This window comes from Schistocerca gregaria, chromosome 2 (assembly GCF_023897955.1).
Source record: "Schistocerca gregaria isolate iqSchGreg1 chromosome 2, iqSchGreg1.2, whole genome shotgun sequence".
Taxonomy (NCBI): domain Eukaryota; kingdom Metazoa; phylum Arthropoda; class Insecta; order Orthoptera; family Acrididae; genus Schistocerca; species Schistocerca gregaria.
In genome coordinates, this window is record NC_064921.1 from 939527059 (window position 1) to 939543722 (window position 16664).

The 16664-nt window shown below is 43.1% G+C and overlaps 1 protein-coding gene across 4 annotated transcripts in view; it reads right to left on the reverse strand.

Moving 5' to 3' along the window:
• The window catches only part of LOC126335383 (anoctamin-10), a 303559-nt gene that overhangs the window by 100922 nt on the left and 185973 nt on the right, over positions 1–16664 (reverse strand). For all 4 annotated transcript variants that reach the window (XM_049998605.1, XM_049998603.1, XM_049998602.1 and 1 more), the window contains one exon: positions 3826–3984. In XM_049998605.1, the coding sequence (XP_049854562.1) occupies positions 3826–3984 (159 nt within the window). The remainder of the gene's footprint in view (positions 1–3825; positions 3985–16664) is intronic.

Here is a 16664-nt window from a genome sequence, read left to right on the forward strand (position 1 = left end):
GCTGCCCAACAAGCAACGGATTTCCTAAAAACTTGTACATCGGTCGAATTCCAGGTCGTTCGGTCTACCAATTATTCCATTAGCGATATCGAAAGAAGGATAATGTGCAACTGCACAGGAACCAAGAGAGAACAACAGAAGACCACCAAATATTTGCCCGTATTCTAAAGAGCGTGCGGCAGGGATGCAATCTTTGTTTTATTTTTTGACCTATAAATGAAAGAATCAATGACAGAAACAAACGAAAGGTTTAGCTGTGAAAGGATATCAATGATAAGATTTGCAGGCATCGCTATCCTCCTTGAATACGAGGAGAAATTACGGGATCTGCTGAATGGAATGAAATGACTAATGACTACTAAATATGGCCTGAGAGTAAACAAAAGCGAGAGGAAAATAATGGTATGACAGGCGAAGAGGCTAAAAGGAGTTTATTAGTATCTAAGCTTGGCCTCGAAGTGATGTCTGAGACTGTACGCCTGCAGGACACCATTGTATGAAAGTGAATCATGGAGTGTGGAAAAAACGGAAAGGACGACGAGAACGAGGGGGGAAAAGGGAAGAAATGGCGAAACCCGATTCATTGCGTACTTTAAGCGTCTCTAATAACAGGGAGGGAGACTCCAAGCTCACCGTTAATACTCGAGAGAAAGCATTCATGCACAACATGGTGACCCGCAAATGTATGTCGCATCCCCATCGCCATTTATCGCATGAAGTGGTTAACATATGTTTCGTCACAAGCATCTCTATGTCAGACTTTTCCCTTCCCCCCTTGCCCACAGATGTTATGGTGGAAATACGAGAAGACTGGTATACACCGTAACAGCGTTCAATTACTCCTGAAAAGAATAGTAATGGCGCCGCCGGGCGTAATGCCCGTATCTGATGAATTTCTCACGTCGTCCTCACTGAGAGAGACTGCAGAGAGGTTTGGGGGTTTACACTCCGGACCTTGGCACGTAGTCTTGTAATCAGAAGACTTACGACACCACTTCTAATTCTGCGATCAAATAGCACAGATAATTTTTTTGCTCCACTAGGGTACGATAGCAAATTAGTCTACAGAGACATTAATGACACTGAGCTGAGACTTGCCGATGACACTAATTCCGTCGGGGCGGAAGGAGGACATCAATTGAACGGATTCGATAGTCTTGAAAAGATGTTATAAGATAAATAATGAAAGTGAAGCAAGCTAATGGAAACCAGGTGGATTCAGTCAGGTAAGGAAATTATTTTCAGAAATGAAACAAAGTAGTAGACGAGTATCTCGCAAGCAAAAAAACGGGCGCGATATCCATAGTAAAGAGGATATAAAATGTAGAATGGAGATAAAAATAACGCCGTCAACAATATAAATTTAAATGTTTGTGTTTTCTGAAGGTACTTGACGAAAGTAAAATGTAACGATGAACAGTTTAGACAAGAAGGGAGGAGAATCTTTATAAGTGTGGTGCTACAGAAGATTGCTGGAAATTATAAGAGTAAAACGGATTCTTAATAAAGAAGAAGAGGAAGAAAATAATCAACAACACTCAAAACAACAGAAGTTAATGACAATTTAAAGAAAAGAAGAGATCGCTAAATTAGAAAACATACGGAGTCGTGAAGGGAATTTCAGTCTGATATCTGCCTAATTGAGAAATTGTGTGTGTGTGTGTGTGTGTGTGTGTGTGTGTGTGTGTGTGTGTGTGTGTGTGTGTGTGTGCTCTTGGGCTTTAAAAATGGAAAGGCTTGAAAGTAATAAGTAGGTTAAAGTGTGTACAGGTTGCAGTACTTACGTGGAGGTAGAGAGACTACCACTGGATAGTTTACTTCATCAGCACTGCACTCACGCCGTGCCACCCCTGTAGTCCACACTGAAGAGAATAATTTTAGTTTAGTACTACAACATTCTGTATAGTCCTATACGCACCTTATCAGTTTCACAAGGGTATCATTTAGACAACCAGCATTTGCGCCAAAGTAAATAACGATTGTACTGCTTCTAGCGATCATCTCACGTCAGGACAAAATAAGAAAGATGAGACTCCAGCACAGAAGTATAGAGACAATGATTTTTTTCCCGTCTCTCCATTTGTGGCTAGAAGAGGAAGGAAAATGAGAAGCAATTCCGCTATGTACGGTAGCGTCGCTGGCAGAATAGGTACCTAGGAGGGCTTACTAAAAAGTAATGCCTCCGAATTTTATGTGAAAATACTTAAAGCTGCTTTAAATAAAACAAATTTTACTAACACTCTACATCTTTATTCTTCATACCTAGATTTATCCTCTTTTCTCAACATCGTGACCCAGGCGAACAACACATTTCTCCCAGGGTGAGACCAGTTTGTTGACACCGTCACTGTAGAACCATTGACATTGTTGACGGGTTCTCAGCCTCACCTCTGCTTGCACCGCTTCCTAGCTATCAAATCGAAGATCTCGAAGGTGATCTTTAAGTTTTGGAAACACTCCAAGCTCTGACGCACACGTTGAGTTTACCACCATCGTTCCCTTCATTACAAGCACGAACATTACTGATGTCGATGCAATTATCACAGAACAAAGCTTCCATTCTTCTACGGAGGCACGTTTTTTTCTGTTAGAAATTCAATTACAATACGCTGTTTCTCACGTACCGACATAGTTATGTTACACGCCGCCATGTTACACCCTACAATTCGGAGCCCTCTAGCGGAAGATGGTTGCAGCTTGCGTTACTGAAGAGGGAAATTCAACCGAGTAATATACAATACTGGCCATTACAAATGGCACACCAAGAAAATGACGTGCTACAGACGCAAAATTTAACCGACAGGAAGAAGATGCTGTGATATGCAAATTATTAGCTTTTCAGAGCATTCACACAAGGTTGGCGCCGGTGGCGACATCTACAACGTGCTGGCATTAGGAAAGTTTCCAACCGATTTCTCATACACAAACAGCAGTTGAGCGGCGTTGCCTGGTGAAACGTTGGGATGCCTCGTGCCTGCGATGGAGAACTCCACGACGAATCTGGGTGCACGAATGGCAAAACGTCATTTCTTCGGATGAATCCAGGTTCTATTTACACGCCGTCTTGGCGTATCACACGGCGTGATGGTATGGGGTGCCATTGATTACAAGTCTCGGTCACCTCGTGTTCGCATTGACGGCACTTTGAACAGTGGGCGTTACATTTCAGATATGTTACGACCCGTGGCTCTACCCTTCATTCGATCCCTGTGAAACCCTACATTTCAGCAGGATAATGCACGATCGCATGTTGCATGCCCTTTACGGGCCTTTCTGGATACAGAAAATGTTAGATTGCTGCCCTGGCCAGCACATTCTCCAGGTCTCTCACCAATTGAAAACGTCTGGTCAGTGGTGGCCGATCAACTGGCTCGTCACAATACGCCAGTCACTACTCTTGATGAACTGTAGTATCGTGTTGAAGCTGCATGGGCAGCTGTATCTGCACACGCCATCCAAGCTCTGTTTGACTCAATGACCAGGTGTGTGAAGGCCGTTATTACGGCGAGAGGTGGTTGTTCTGGGTACTGATTTCTCAGGATCGATGCACCCAAACAGCGTGAAAATGTAATCACATGTCAGTTCTAGTATAATATATTTGTCCAATGAATACCCGTTTATCATCTGCATTTCTTGTTGGTGTAGCAATTTCAACGGCCAGTAGTGTACATGACATGTAATAAACCCCAACCGATGCTGAGAACATTCGGTCGAGTTACTTTACAGTATGCCCTCGTAGATGCAGATATACATCACTGACTGCTAATGTAGTTATTTTAAGAGTATGATTAGCGCATAGAGCAAGCCAGGTTGGGGCGCACTCACCCTGAGGTTGGTCTGCCAGCGGGGGAACTGCGGCTGCATGCGGCCCGTGATGGGGTCCATGGCCATCTGGCCGCGGAAGTTGGCGCGCGGCTCGTCCAGGCTCGTCATGTCGATGGTCCCCCAGGAAAAGGCCAGCTCGCTGCACCGCCTCTTCCACATCTGCCGAGAAACACCAACCGTCACTCATCTCCTCTGTACAGCTTCAGGAAAACTCTCAGCATCTGCGAGGACATCCTTCTGGAACGAATTTTCATTGGGTTTAATGTCCCGTCAAGATCGAGGTCATTGGTGGCTGAGTACAGTCTGGGATTGTGTCAAGGATGGGGAAGCAAATCAGCCTTGCCCTTTCAAAGGAACCATCCTGGTATTTATTTTGAGCGATTAGGGGAAATCTCGGAAAACCTAAATCAGGATGTCCTGACGCGGGTATGAACTGTTGCCCTCCCAAATGCGTGTCCTGTCAGCCAACCACTGCGCGACTTCGCTCGGTAACATACTTCAGGGCTGAGAGAGTCTTTGATGATACAATTATAGAAGAGGAGCAGCAGGTCTCAGTATTCAATATCTTCACTGACATTCGAAATTTGCCTCCAAGAAAGGAACGTCAAAAGAAAATGCATTTTATTTATGTGTATTTGATGGATTTGTGAGTACCAAATGTGTTGCTTTGGGAGAATATCTATTTTCTGTAACGCCATTGCGAGAAATCAGGATTTCAATCATGTGGTATCATACGAGGATCGTGTTGTCACTTCAGAGTTGGCAATGCGAGTCGATACCACAGACAGCAAAAGTTAACTGTAATCCGCAACAACGTACGGCAGGCGCTCCTAAAGACCAGCTCTGGAGCGCCCTGAAGTTGAGGTTAATTTAATGTCTAACATGCCGGAGCTAGCCCCAGTTCGAGACCTCAGATACAGCATTCTAGCATAGGACCAACGAGTTGCCAAGATTTCAGATGAACTTGTACTGTTGTTGATATTGAACACTATACCTCAAGGAAAGAGCTTGTTAATTAGTGCATCTAGTGATTGGTTGCTGGTCCATGACAGTTGTAAATTACCCAGTACTCCAGTGGCAAAGAAGAGTGTCCAAGTAAATCTCTCTTTCTTTTATTTAATAAAGTGAACTAAAATTTCATGTGTTCTAGTTTCTACATCTACAAATATACTCCGCTACCCACCAAGCGGTGCGTAGCGGAGGGCACAATTCGCGCCGAAGTCGTATTTCCCCCCTTCTTTTCCACTCGCGAATCCCGCGAGGGAAGAACGACTGTCTGAACGCCTCAGTACGAGCTCTAATTTCCCTTATATTTTAATGGTGATCATGGCGCGATTTGAATGTTGGTGGTAATAATATATGGTCTACATCCTCGGCGAAGACCGGATTTCGAAATTTAGTGAGCAGCCCCTTCCGTTTAGCGCGTCGTGTATCTGCAAGTGTGTCCCACTTCAAACTTTCTATGAGATTTGTAGCGCTCTCGAGATAGCTAAATGTACCAATCACGAATCTAGCCGCTCTTCTTTGGACCTTCTCAATCTCTTTAATCAGATCGCACTGGTAAGGGTCCCATACAGACGAACAGTACTCCAAGACTGGACGAACTAACGTATTGTAAGCTATTTACTTTGTTAAAGGACTGCATCCTTCAGGATTCTACCAATAAACCACAATCTGGAGATCGCCTTGACCGTTACTTGTGTAATCTGATCATTCCATTTGAGGCGATTTCGAATAGTCACACTCAGATACTTGTCGGATGTTACAGCTTCCAAAGACAGGGCATTTACTTTGTACTCTTACATTAATGGGGATTTTCGCCTTGTTATACGCAGTAGTTTACACTTAATAATATTGAGATATAACTGCCAGTCATTACACCACGCATTTAGTTTCTGCAAATCCTCATTGATTTGATCACAACTTTCGTGTGATGCTACTTTCCTGTAGACTACATCATGATCGACAAACAGTCGAATGCCGCTGTCAGTACCATCAACCAGACCGTTTACGTAAATCGTAAAAAGCAGCAGACCTGTTACTCTGCCCTGGGGCACACCTGAAGTTACGCTTGTTTCTGTTGAAGTCACCCCATTCAGGACGCCATAATTGTCTGTCTGTTAGAAAACTTTGTCCAACCGCATATGTCATCGGATAGACCGTAAGCGCGCACTTTTTGGAGCAAGCGACAGACCCACAGCTGTGACCGGATGGATGTACGTATAGTTCGCCTGGTCACAACAAGCCACGTAAATGCGTTGAAATAAATCAGTGGTAACGGTTGAAAATGTTGCTATCGGACTTCATGATGAAACTAATCGTGGGGAAGAGGGGGGTAGAGACTCATGTTATTCATTCAACATCCAGGAATCAGGAAGGAAGAGATTCTCCAGTCTCAACAACAAATTGATCAGATTTGAATGTTGTTCTGTAGATGTAATGTAGGCGCACCATGCGGTTTTGTTCTTCCCATTGCTTTTCTTGGTTGGTCTGTATGTCAAGGAACTGTAGGTACACATGGCAGATGTATGCCACAAGATTCTGAAGGATGTGGAACGTATTGTAAATTATCTGACGAACAGGAACATGGGTGTTACCAGCAACTGTGTTAAGGAAGTAGCTTATATGTTACTTGCGTAATTTTAGTTCAGTATCGTCGCACATAGTTTCTCTCATGACATTTGTTGCAAGTAATCTGTTACAGTTCAGAAGAAAAAATTGCATCGATTACTACAATATTAGAAGAAAAAGATGATCGCTCTTCATTAACGTTGATATTACTTCCAGAAAGGGGTGAATAACGCTGCTGCCACAGTAAAATTATGGAAAAAAATTGCAACACCAAGAAAGAGTAGGCCGCGTTTCTACATCTGAAAGATCGCATGTATTCAAATTATGCACTAGTCGCATAAGAGCGGCACACTACCGCCATCGTGAGGATGCAAATTAGGTTTGCTTTAACGATCGTGAGCGTTGGTTATCTTTGAAATTGGACGTGATGAGTTGATGTTACTCAACAATGCTTTGAAGACGACAAAGACACAGTTATCAACATCACACTGAGATTGAACGAGTCGTGTGGTACGGTAAGAAAGGCTGCATGTTCCTTATGCGACAGTGCAGAATGACTTGTCAGGAAAGTAGCCATTCCATATGCAGCTGTGGTCACAGAAATGTATGGTCCCATGAAGACCGAGACGGAAGACCACCGTGTTCTGCATATGGCTGTGGCGCGTAGTACTGTAGCGTCAATCTGAGCAGCAGTTGGCATCACAGAGACAACTAACTGGTACAAATCCGTCACTGCAAATTTGTACGCAAAGGTCCCGAGTTCGAGTCTCGGTCGGGCACACAGTTTTAATCTGCCAGGAAGTTTCATATCAGCGCACACTCCGCTGCAGAGTGAAAATCTCATTCTGGAAACATCCCCTAGGCTGTGGCTAAGCCATGTCTCCGCAGTATCCTTTCTTTCAGGAGTGCTAGTTCTGCATGGTTCGCAGAAGAGCTTCTGTAAAGTTTGGAAGGTAGGAGACGGATACTGGCAGAAGTAAAGCTGTGAGTACCGGGCGTGAGTCGTGCTTCGGTAGCTCAGTTGGTAGAGCACTTGCCCGCGAAAGGCAAAGGTCCCGAGTTCGAGTCTCGGTCGGGCACAGAGTTTTAATCTGCCAGGAAGTTTCATATCAGCGCACACTCCGCTGCAGAGTGAAAATCTCATTCTGATTCTTGTTGGATAATTCTGATAAGGAAGGCTTGCTCCTTCGAAAAAAGTCAGTTTCAGCTTTTGTATTATGCGCCCACATTTTAACTCTTATGTGAACAACCGCATTTTCGTAAACGTCAATAAAATCAAACTGGTAAACTGAATGCAGTAACTGGTTTTGCATGTTAATGAAAGAATTCTAACCACGGAAATCTATGTAAACTATATTCTAGAGAATTAAGGAAAAAGTTGTAGTACACCTGTTCAAACTGGAACAGCAGTACAACTTGACTGTATATCGGATACTGGATTTAAGGGTACGGAAACAAGTCGAAGTTTTAATAGTGGTTAACAGATTAGGTTGTTAATATGGTCTCTGCATGGCTTATCGGGATTTAGTCCACGTGCAGCTGGCTCCCATTTTTCCATATTTAATGTTATTAGTAATTATCACTGATTTGATGAATACGACTACAACACGTTATGTGAACGACGCCAAATAAATGCATATTCAGATCGCACACGCAAAATAAATTTCAGCAAATTAAATTACACGGTAGGCTGCGATCACAAATTGAAGTTTCCACTCCCCTGAATGATTTAGCTAATCAGACATGTTCCAGTTCGAAAATTCTGGAACAAAATGCTGTGACGAGCACACCGACGCAGAGTTATATGATGTTCGAAAAAATTGTGTTTGAAAATACACCGTTACGTGGTGAAATCTCGAAGAAGAGTAAATTTATTGCAATAACTAGTTGCAGGATTATGCCAACATCGAATCTCTTATTTCATGATTGAATAGTGTATTTATTCCAGATGGTCACGAGATGTCTCTGTGCATTACCCCTGCATGCTTTATACTTTTAAGTGTGTGTTAAGTCACAAACTTCTCATGCAACACTTGGCGTAATGTTTGAAGTCCATCCTACACATAACACTATTTTAACAAAGTGTTATCAACACAAGTTCTGACTTTAACTCAAGTATGTTCGTTGGACGGGGTAAATCATACAACTGAAAATGTGCAGTACTGAAAAAGACCAAATAAAACGATATTCTAACCCAATTCAGAACAGCTAGTGCGACTATTGTTATTGAATACACCAGGCTGATTGAGCGGGATTTTTCCACGTCCATCCGGTTTTGCTTTCTTGGGGCGCGCAATAAGTACATTATTCCCGAACTCCTTAGGTATGAATAAAGTCGATAATTCAACATGCAAAGTTTACAATATGAGCCTGAACATGGGCCAGAGTACGCTTAACATCTGTCGGGCTTCTTTCTTCTGTACTCCACCAAGCCTCAGTTAATTAATCGTTTCCACCATCATCGTCTGTTGTAATTTAAGGAGATAGAAACGAATACTCCTGCTTCAGACTATCCGAGTTTCAAAATAACTATTTCCATATCCTTTTTGCATATTTTTTTCTCATTTTACGCTTCTCTGCTACCTTCGCCACAACTTCTTTTCTGTCACTATTAGTCCCTAAGACGACTCAAGTTTAATAGGAAGCTATCTACACAGCGTTTTTCTAATGGATAAAGGTGAATAAAACTATCTTTCTGAGGATAATTTTATGTCTACCTTAGTCAGACAGTACTATCAATGCCTTCATACGGTTACTGGCAATTAACTCAACATGGAGCCCTCAGGAAGAAAAAAATTCTCTAGTGAGAACGAAAATGAGATCGGAGATAATGCGAAAAGAATTTGACAGAGTACTGAAAGACCTAAGTCGAAACAATGCCCCTAGAATAGACAGCATTCCCTCAGAATCATTCAGATTCTTGGGAGGGCTAGCCGTGACAAAATGATTCCACGTAGTGTGCAACGTATAGCACAGTCGAATACCCGCAAACTTCAACACGCACGTAGTAATTCCTATTCCAAAAGACGGGCGCTGACAAGTGAGAACATTATTGTACTATCACTTTACTTTTAATAAGTCATGGTTACAAAATACTGACATGAATTATTTACAGATGAATGCAAAAACTGGTAGAAGCCTATCTCGGGCTACATCATTTTGGGTTTCGGAGAAATGTGGCAATACGCAAGGCAATATTAACCATACGTCACATCTTAGAATACAAATCAAAGAAAGGCAAACCTATGTCTATAGCATCTGTAGATCAGAGGAAACCTTTCACATTTCTGACTGCAATATACTGTTTGAAATCCTGAGGGGCTGAAGTACGGGGAGCGAAACGTTATTTAAAAACTTGTACAGAAACCAGGCTGCTGTTATAAAAATCGAACAACATGAAAGCAGTGGTTGAGAAGCGAATGAGACATCTGAATGTTATTCAATCTGTAGAATAAGCAAGAAGTGAAAAGAAGGAAAAATTTGACGAAGGAATTGGAGTGCATCAGACGGCAATGTACGTCGAACATCTGAAAATATGGGTAGCGTTTTGAAAATAATTTCAAGATTACCATCAACAGAAGTAAAACAAGGTTAATGGTATGAAGTTGAATTAATTCTGAAGATGCTCGGGCAATTGTGTTAGGAAATGAAACACTAAATACAGTAGATAAGTTTGCTATGTACGCAGCAAAACAGGTGATGATGGCCGAAGTAGAAGGTATTTACCTTGAGTGTAGGCTTGAACTGAAGTGAAACACAGACAGTTATATTTCAGACAAGAACAGAATAAAAGCTTTTGGAATATCGTGCTACAAATATAGGAGGGTTACAATTCAACTTTCACAACTTTAGAGGGCCCTCTTGAAAAATGAGTAACCATACGGCAGAGAAACATTGAGGAAACATTTTTTAAGGATATGCGAAAGAGAAGTAACGAATAAAACATTAAAGAACCTTATAATTTCTACATGAGAGCATTCAAATCTGGTGATCTTGGTGGTCACGCACTTTAGAACGATCCGCCAATGATTCGATTTGTTCCTGGGATAGGTCAATTGCGCCATGAATTGGTGAAGAAGTTATTGTTTCCACGCCTGAGAGTGTTCGAAGCATGGATCTTCATGCGGTGGACGAGCAGTGTCAGGACACCTCAGCATTACTCGCTAATTTTTGCTACGTGACGTAGACATTCGAGCGTACTTCTCTCTCATGTTTCTTACAAGGCCTGAAGCTGACGACGTATGGCCTTTTAACATTTTGTAGAGTGATAAAGCACTCTTTGCGCTCATTGGGGAAGTGGACATTGACAGTTGTAGCATTTAGGGATCGTATCGCCAACGAACGTTCATGAAGTTACCCTGCATAGTGAAAGCGTCACCCTGTGGTGTCGCTTTGCGGCACAGTTTATGAGTAATCCATTTTTCTTTGAGGAAATCGGACCCCAAGTATCAAGGATATGCAGCGTGAACGCGTAACTAGTACTTCGTAACACTTTTGGAGAAAACCAAAACATTTACCGATCGTTCCAATCTGACTGACCACGAAGATCACCAGATTTGAACCCTCTCATGTGGAAATAATTATGTTTTTCTTTAAATGGTTTATAGTTTGATTGCCCTACAGGATTTCGAATATCCTCCTCGAAATAGAGCAACATCATTTCAGGCAGCTGAAGGCCAGGGAGACTGTCACTGAGTCATAAGTCCAATAATCAAACAATAGGATGCTCAGAGTTAATGTAAGAACTGAATGAACAACGTCTGTCCCATAGGGTGCAAAGTTGTTTAAGTCCAGAGACTACCCATTTGAAAGTTAAACAGGAAAAAAAATCAGAAGTTTATAAGTCTGCCATGTCAAGTCTTCCTGACTTCCTGTCTTCTTCAGTGAGGCAGCCTCGAGCACTTAATCCACAGCTGGGAATTCGGAGATCATGAAGTCGGATGTGAATAGCAACGGTGATGTGGAGGCGGCTCTTGAGTGAGAATCCTGATTGATGGAATCCTTCCGGAATCGGCTGGAATCCTTCCGGAATCTGCGTCTGACGCAGCAAACCTACTCCTAGCGAACTGGTCTGGTCCGGTCCGGTCCGAGCGCCAACCTAAACATCATTTGGCGCTAGACTACAGCCGACCTATTTTCGATCACGTGTCTTTCTGTGAGGCCTGTAGTGGTGCTTGAATTGCCTCACGGTGGACGGTCGGAACATCGCTGTCTGTCTTCGAGAAAATTGTTCCCCATGTATTATCCAACTTCAAAGCACTGATGTGATGTTCGCTGCTGACACCACAAGCGTTAAGCTTCGGTACAGCATAAACTCTTTTCTGAAAGTAATTATCTAGTCTTTTGGCTTACGAGAAGGAGAAACATGGACGATAAACACTGCAGAAAAGAAGAGTATAGAAGTTTTTGAATGCAGTGTTACACAACAGTGCAGAGCATTAAGTGGCTACCTATCATTACCAGTGAGAAGCTACTGAATAGAATCACAGGGGGATGGGGGAAGGGAGAGGAATCATCATTTATGGCAAACATAACTAGAACAGCAGAATGGTTGATAGGACACATCCTGAGACATCAGGAACTACTGAATTTGTAATGGTAGGAAGTGTAAGGGGTAATAAATTGTAGAGGTAAAGCCAAAAATGGACTGTTCTAAGCAAGATAATGGGATGTAACATTCAGTAGCTATGCAGAAGTGAAGACACTTGTGCAATCAGACTAGCATGGAGAACTGCATCAAGCCACTTGTCAGCCTAAGAACAGTATCAACAAAACCAAACTACTGAAGAAGGCAGAAAGGTTTAATTTCCTGGACGTACTTCTTCGAAAGCTTCAACTGGAAAAATCATACAGACAAGCTGCAAAATGTTTCTCCCCCTACCAATATCGTAAGAATAACTGCAAAGTTTGGGGCATTGCAGTTATTAAATTAACGAATTTTGTGTATTTTCATAAGCATACGTTTTACTGTGATGGTTGTGCATACAGTGAGTACTCGTATCCCACAATGACCTCTATCTCAGTTGTTGTGCTTGCGGGAAATCATCTCAGTTGTTGTGCTTGCGGGAAATCATCTCAGTTGTTGTGCTTGCGGGAAATCATCTCAGTTGTTGGGCTCGCGGAAAAGCATCTCAGTTGTTGGGCTCGCGGAAAAGCATCTCAGTTGTTGGGCTCGCGGAAAAGCATCTCAGTTGTTGGGCTCGCGGAAAAGCGGTTGATCGACATGATGTAGATCATTGAATCGTGGCTGTTAGTAGCCCACTGCTTTGTGAGTGTCAAAGAATATTACTTCACGCCCCCAAGAAAGTTGCTGTTGACAGAAAGGGTGTCCGCCTCCGTAGCGAGGAGGTAGCGTTGCCTCCTATCACGCAGGGGGCACGGGTTCGATTCCTGGCAGGGGACTGGGTGTTGTGTGTCCATCATCATTTTCATCATCATTGACTCGCAAGTCGCCGAAGTGGCGTCAACTAAAAAGGACTTGCGATACGGCGGCCGAACTCCCTCAACGGGGCCTCCCGGCCAACAATGCCATACGATCATTTCCATTACCAGAAAAGGGTTGTGATTGTGCTTCATGAAGCTCCTGGCATCTGTATGACTGGGATCACAATAATAAATAAGGAACTGGTCTGCTATTCCCATTTAAATTGGTATTCCAGTTCTCCCCAGAGCGATTTCATGATGACTGTATAATGCCTTATTGTTTTGTACGCTGCTTATATGGTCCATTTCAAAGGCTCCCCTTAATGCTGGATCAGACTTAAATGGAGTGCTGAACATCTTGATGGGGAACAGTCTCAGCACAGCTGAAACGGGTGCTCGGTTGAATTTTGATCTTGGTATCGAGAGGGCCCCCACGAAAAAGGGATGACTGCAGGACAATCACACTACAAACCATTTAAAGAAAAACATAATTATTTCCACATGAGAGGGTTCAAATCTGGTGATATTTGTGGTCAGTCAGATTGGAACGATCGATACATGTTTTGGTTTTCTCCAAAAGTGTTACGAAGTAATAGTTACCTTACGATCAGCGTTAGGTGGAGCTCCATCGTGGACCAAACAAATTACTACAAAGCATCTGTCTCCCGTGGAGTAGAGATCGCATGTTGGCGAAGAAAGTCACAGTAACGTGCGCGTTCACGCTGCATATCCTTGATACTTGGGGTCCGATTTCCTCAAAGAAAAATGGATTACTCATAAACTGTGCCGCGAAGCGACACCACAGGGTGACGCTTTCACTATGCAGGGTAACTTCATGAACGTTCGTTGGCGATACGATCCCTAAATGCTACAACTGTCAATGTCCACTTCCCCAATGAGCGCAAAGAGTGCTTTATCACTCTACAAAATGTTAAAAGGCCATACGTCGTCAGCTTCAGGCCTTGTAAGAAACATGAGAGAGAAGTACGCTCGAATGTCTACGTCACGTAGCAAAAATTAGCGAGTAATGCTGAGGTGTCCTGACACTGCTCGTCCACCGCATGAAGATCGCTGCTTCGAACATTCTCAGGCCTGGAAACAATAACTTCTTCACCAGTTCATGGCGCAATTGACCTCTCCCAGGAACAAATCGAATCATTGGCGGATCGTTCTGAAGTGCGTGACCACCAATATCACCAGATTTGAATGCTCTCATGTAGAAATTATAAAGTTCTTTAATGTTTTATTCCTTACTTCTCTTTCGCATATCCTTAAGTTTTGTTTGAATCCACATTTGAGCAGATGTGACCGTCCGAACAGGCCATGAAGGCCAATCGGGACCGATCGGCCGCCGTGCCATCCTCAGCCTAAAGGCGTAACTGGATGCGGAGAAGGAGGCCCTCGTGGTCAGCACTCGGCTCTCCCAGTGGTACATCACTTTACGAGACCGGAGCCGCTACTTCATCTACATCTACATACATACTCCGCAATTCACCATACGGTGCGTGGCGGAGGGTACCTCGTACCACAACTAGCATCTTCTCTCCCTGTTCCACTCCCAAACAGAACGAGGGAAAAATGAGTGCCTATATGCCTGTGTACGAGCCCTAATCTCTCTTATCTTCGGGGTCTTTCCGCGAAATGTAAGTTAGTGGCAGTAAAATTGTACTGCAGTCAGCCTCAAATGCTGGTTCTCTAAATTTCCTCAGTAGCGATTCATGAAAAGAACGTCTCCTTTCCTCTAGAGACTCCCATCCGAGTTCCTGAAGCATTTCCGTAACACTCGTGTGATGATCAAACCTACCAGTAACAAATCTAGCAGCCCGCCTCTGAATTGCTTCTATGTCCTCCCTCAATCCCAAACGCTCGAGCAGTACTCAAGAATAGCTCGTATTAGTGTTTTATAAGCGGTCTCCTTTACAGATGAACCTTATCTTCCCAAAATTCTACCAATGAACCGAAGACGACTATCCGTCTTCCCCACAATTCCCATTACATGCTTGTCCCACTTCATATCGCTCTGCAATGTTACGCCCAAATATTTAATCGACGTGACTGTGGCAAGCGCTATACTACTAATGGAGTTTTCAGATATCACAGGAATCTTTTTCCTATTCATCTGCATTAATTTACATTTATCTATATTTCGAGTTAGCTGCCATTCTTAACACCAATCACAAATCCTGTCCAAGTCATCTTGTATCCTCCTACAGTCACTCAACGATGTCACCTTCCCGTACACCACAGAATCATCAGCAAACAGCCGCACATTGCTATCCACCGTATCCTAAAGATCATTTATGTAGATAGAAAACAACAGCGGACCTACCACACTTCGCTGGGGCACTCCAGATGATACCCTCACCTCCGATGAACACTCACCATCGAGGACAACGTACTGCGTTCTACTTAAGAAGTCTTCGAGCCACTCATATACTTGGGAACCAATCCCATATGCTCGTAATTAGTTAGGAGTCTGCAGTGGGGCACCGAGTCAAACGCTTTCCGGAAGTCAAGGAATATGGCATCCGTGAGTCGCAAGATATCATGAGGATCCGTCCACCTCCCCTTCTTATAAGCAGGCGTCACCTGCGCTTTTTTCCAATCACTGGGACTTTACGTTGGCCAAGAGATTCGCGATAAATGCAAGCTAAGTAAGGAGCCTATGCTGTAGAGTACTCTCTTGAATGGAACACTCTCTTTCAAATTGTAAAGGTGGCAGGGGTAAAATACAGGGAGCGAAAGGCTATTTACAATTTGTACAGAAACCAGATGGCAGTTATAAGAGTCGAGGACTATAAAAGGGAAGCATTGGTTGGGAAGGGAGTGAGGTATGGTTGTAGCCTCTCCCCGATGTTATTCCATCTGTATATTGAGCAAGCAGTAAAGGAAACAAAAGAAAAATTCAGAATAGGTATTAAAATCCATGGAGAAGAAATGACATTGTAATTCTATCAGAGACAGCAAAGGACTTGGAAGAGCAGTTGAACGGAATGGACAGTGTCTTGAAAGGAGGATATAAGATGAACATCAACAAAAGCAAAACGAGGATAATGGAATGTGGTCGAATTAAGTCGGGTTATGCTGAGGGCATTAGATTAGGAAATGAGACACTTAAAGTAGTAAAGGAGTTTTGCTATTTGGGGAGCAAAATAACTGATGATGGTCAAAGTAGAGAGGATATAAAATGTAGACTGGTAACGGCAAGGAAAGCGTTTCTGAAGAAGAGAAATTTGTTAACATCGAGTATAGATTTAGGTGTCAGGAAGTCGTTTCTGAAAGTATTTGTATGGAGTGTAGCCATGTAGTGAAGTGAAACATGGACGGTAAGTAGTTTGGACAAGAAGACAATAGAAGCTTTCGAAATGTGGTGCTACAGAAGAATCCTGAAGATTAGATGGGTAGATCACATAACTAATGATAAAGTATTGAATAGAATTGGGGAGAAGAGGAGTTTATTTCACAACTTGACTAGAAGAAGGGATCGGTTGGTAGGACATGTTGTGAGGCATCAAGGGATCACAAATTTGACTTTGGAGGGCAGCGTGGAGGGTAAAAACCGTAGAGGGAGACCAAGAGATGAATACAGTAAGCAGATTCAGAAGGATGTAGGTTGCAGTAGGTATTGGGAGATGATGAAGCTTGCACAGGATAGGGTAGCATGGAGAGCTGAATCAAACCAGTCTCAGGACTGAAGACAACAACAACAACAACAACAACAACAACAACACTGAAACTTCCTGGCAGATTGAAACTGTGTGCCCGACCGAGACTCGAACTCGGGACCTTTGCCTTTCGCGGGCAAGTGCTCTACCAACTGAGCTACCGAAGCACGACTCACGTCC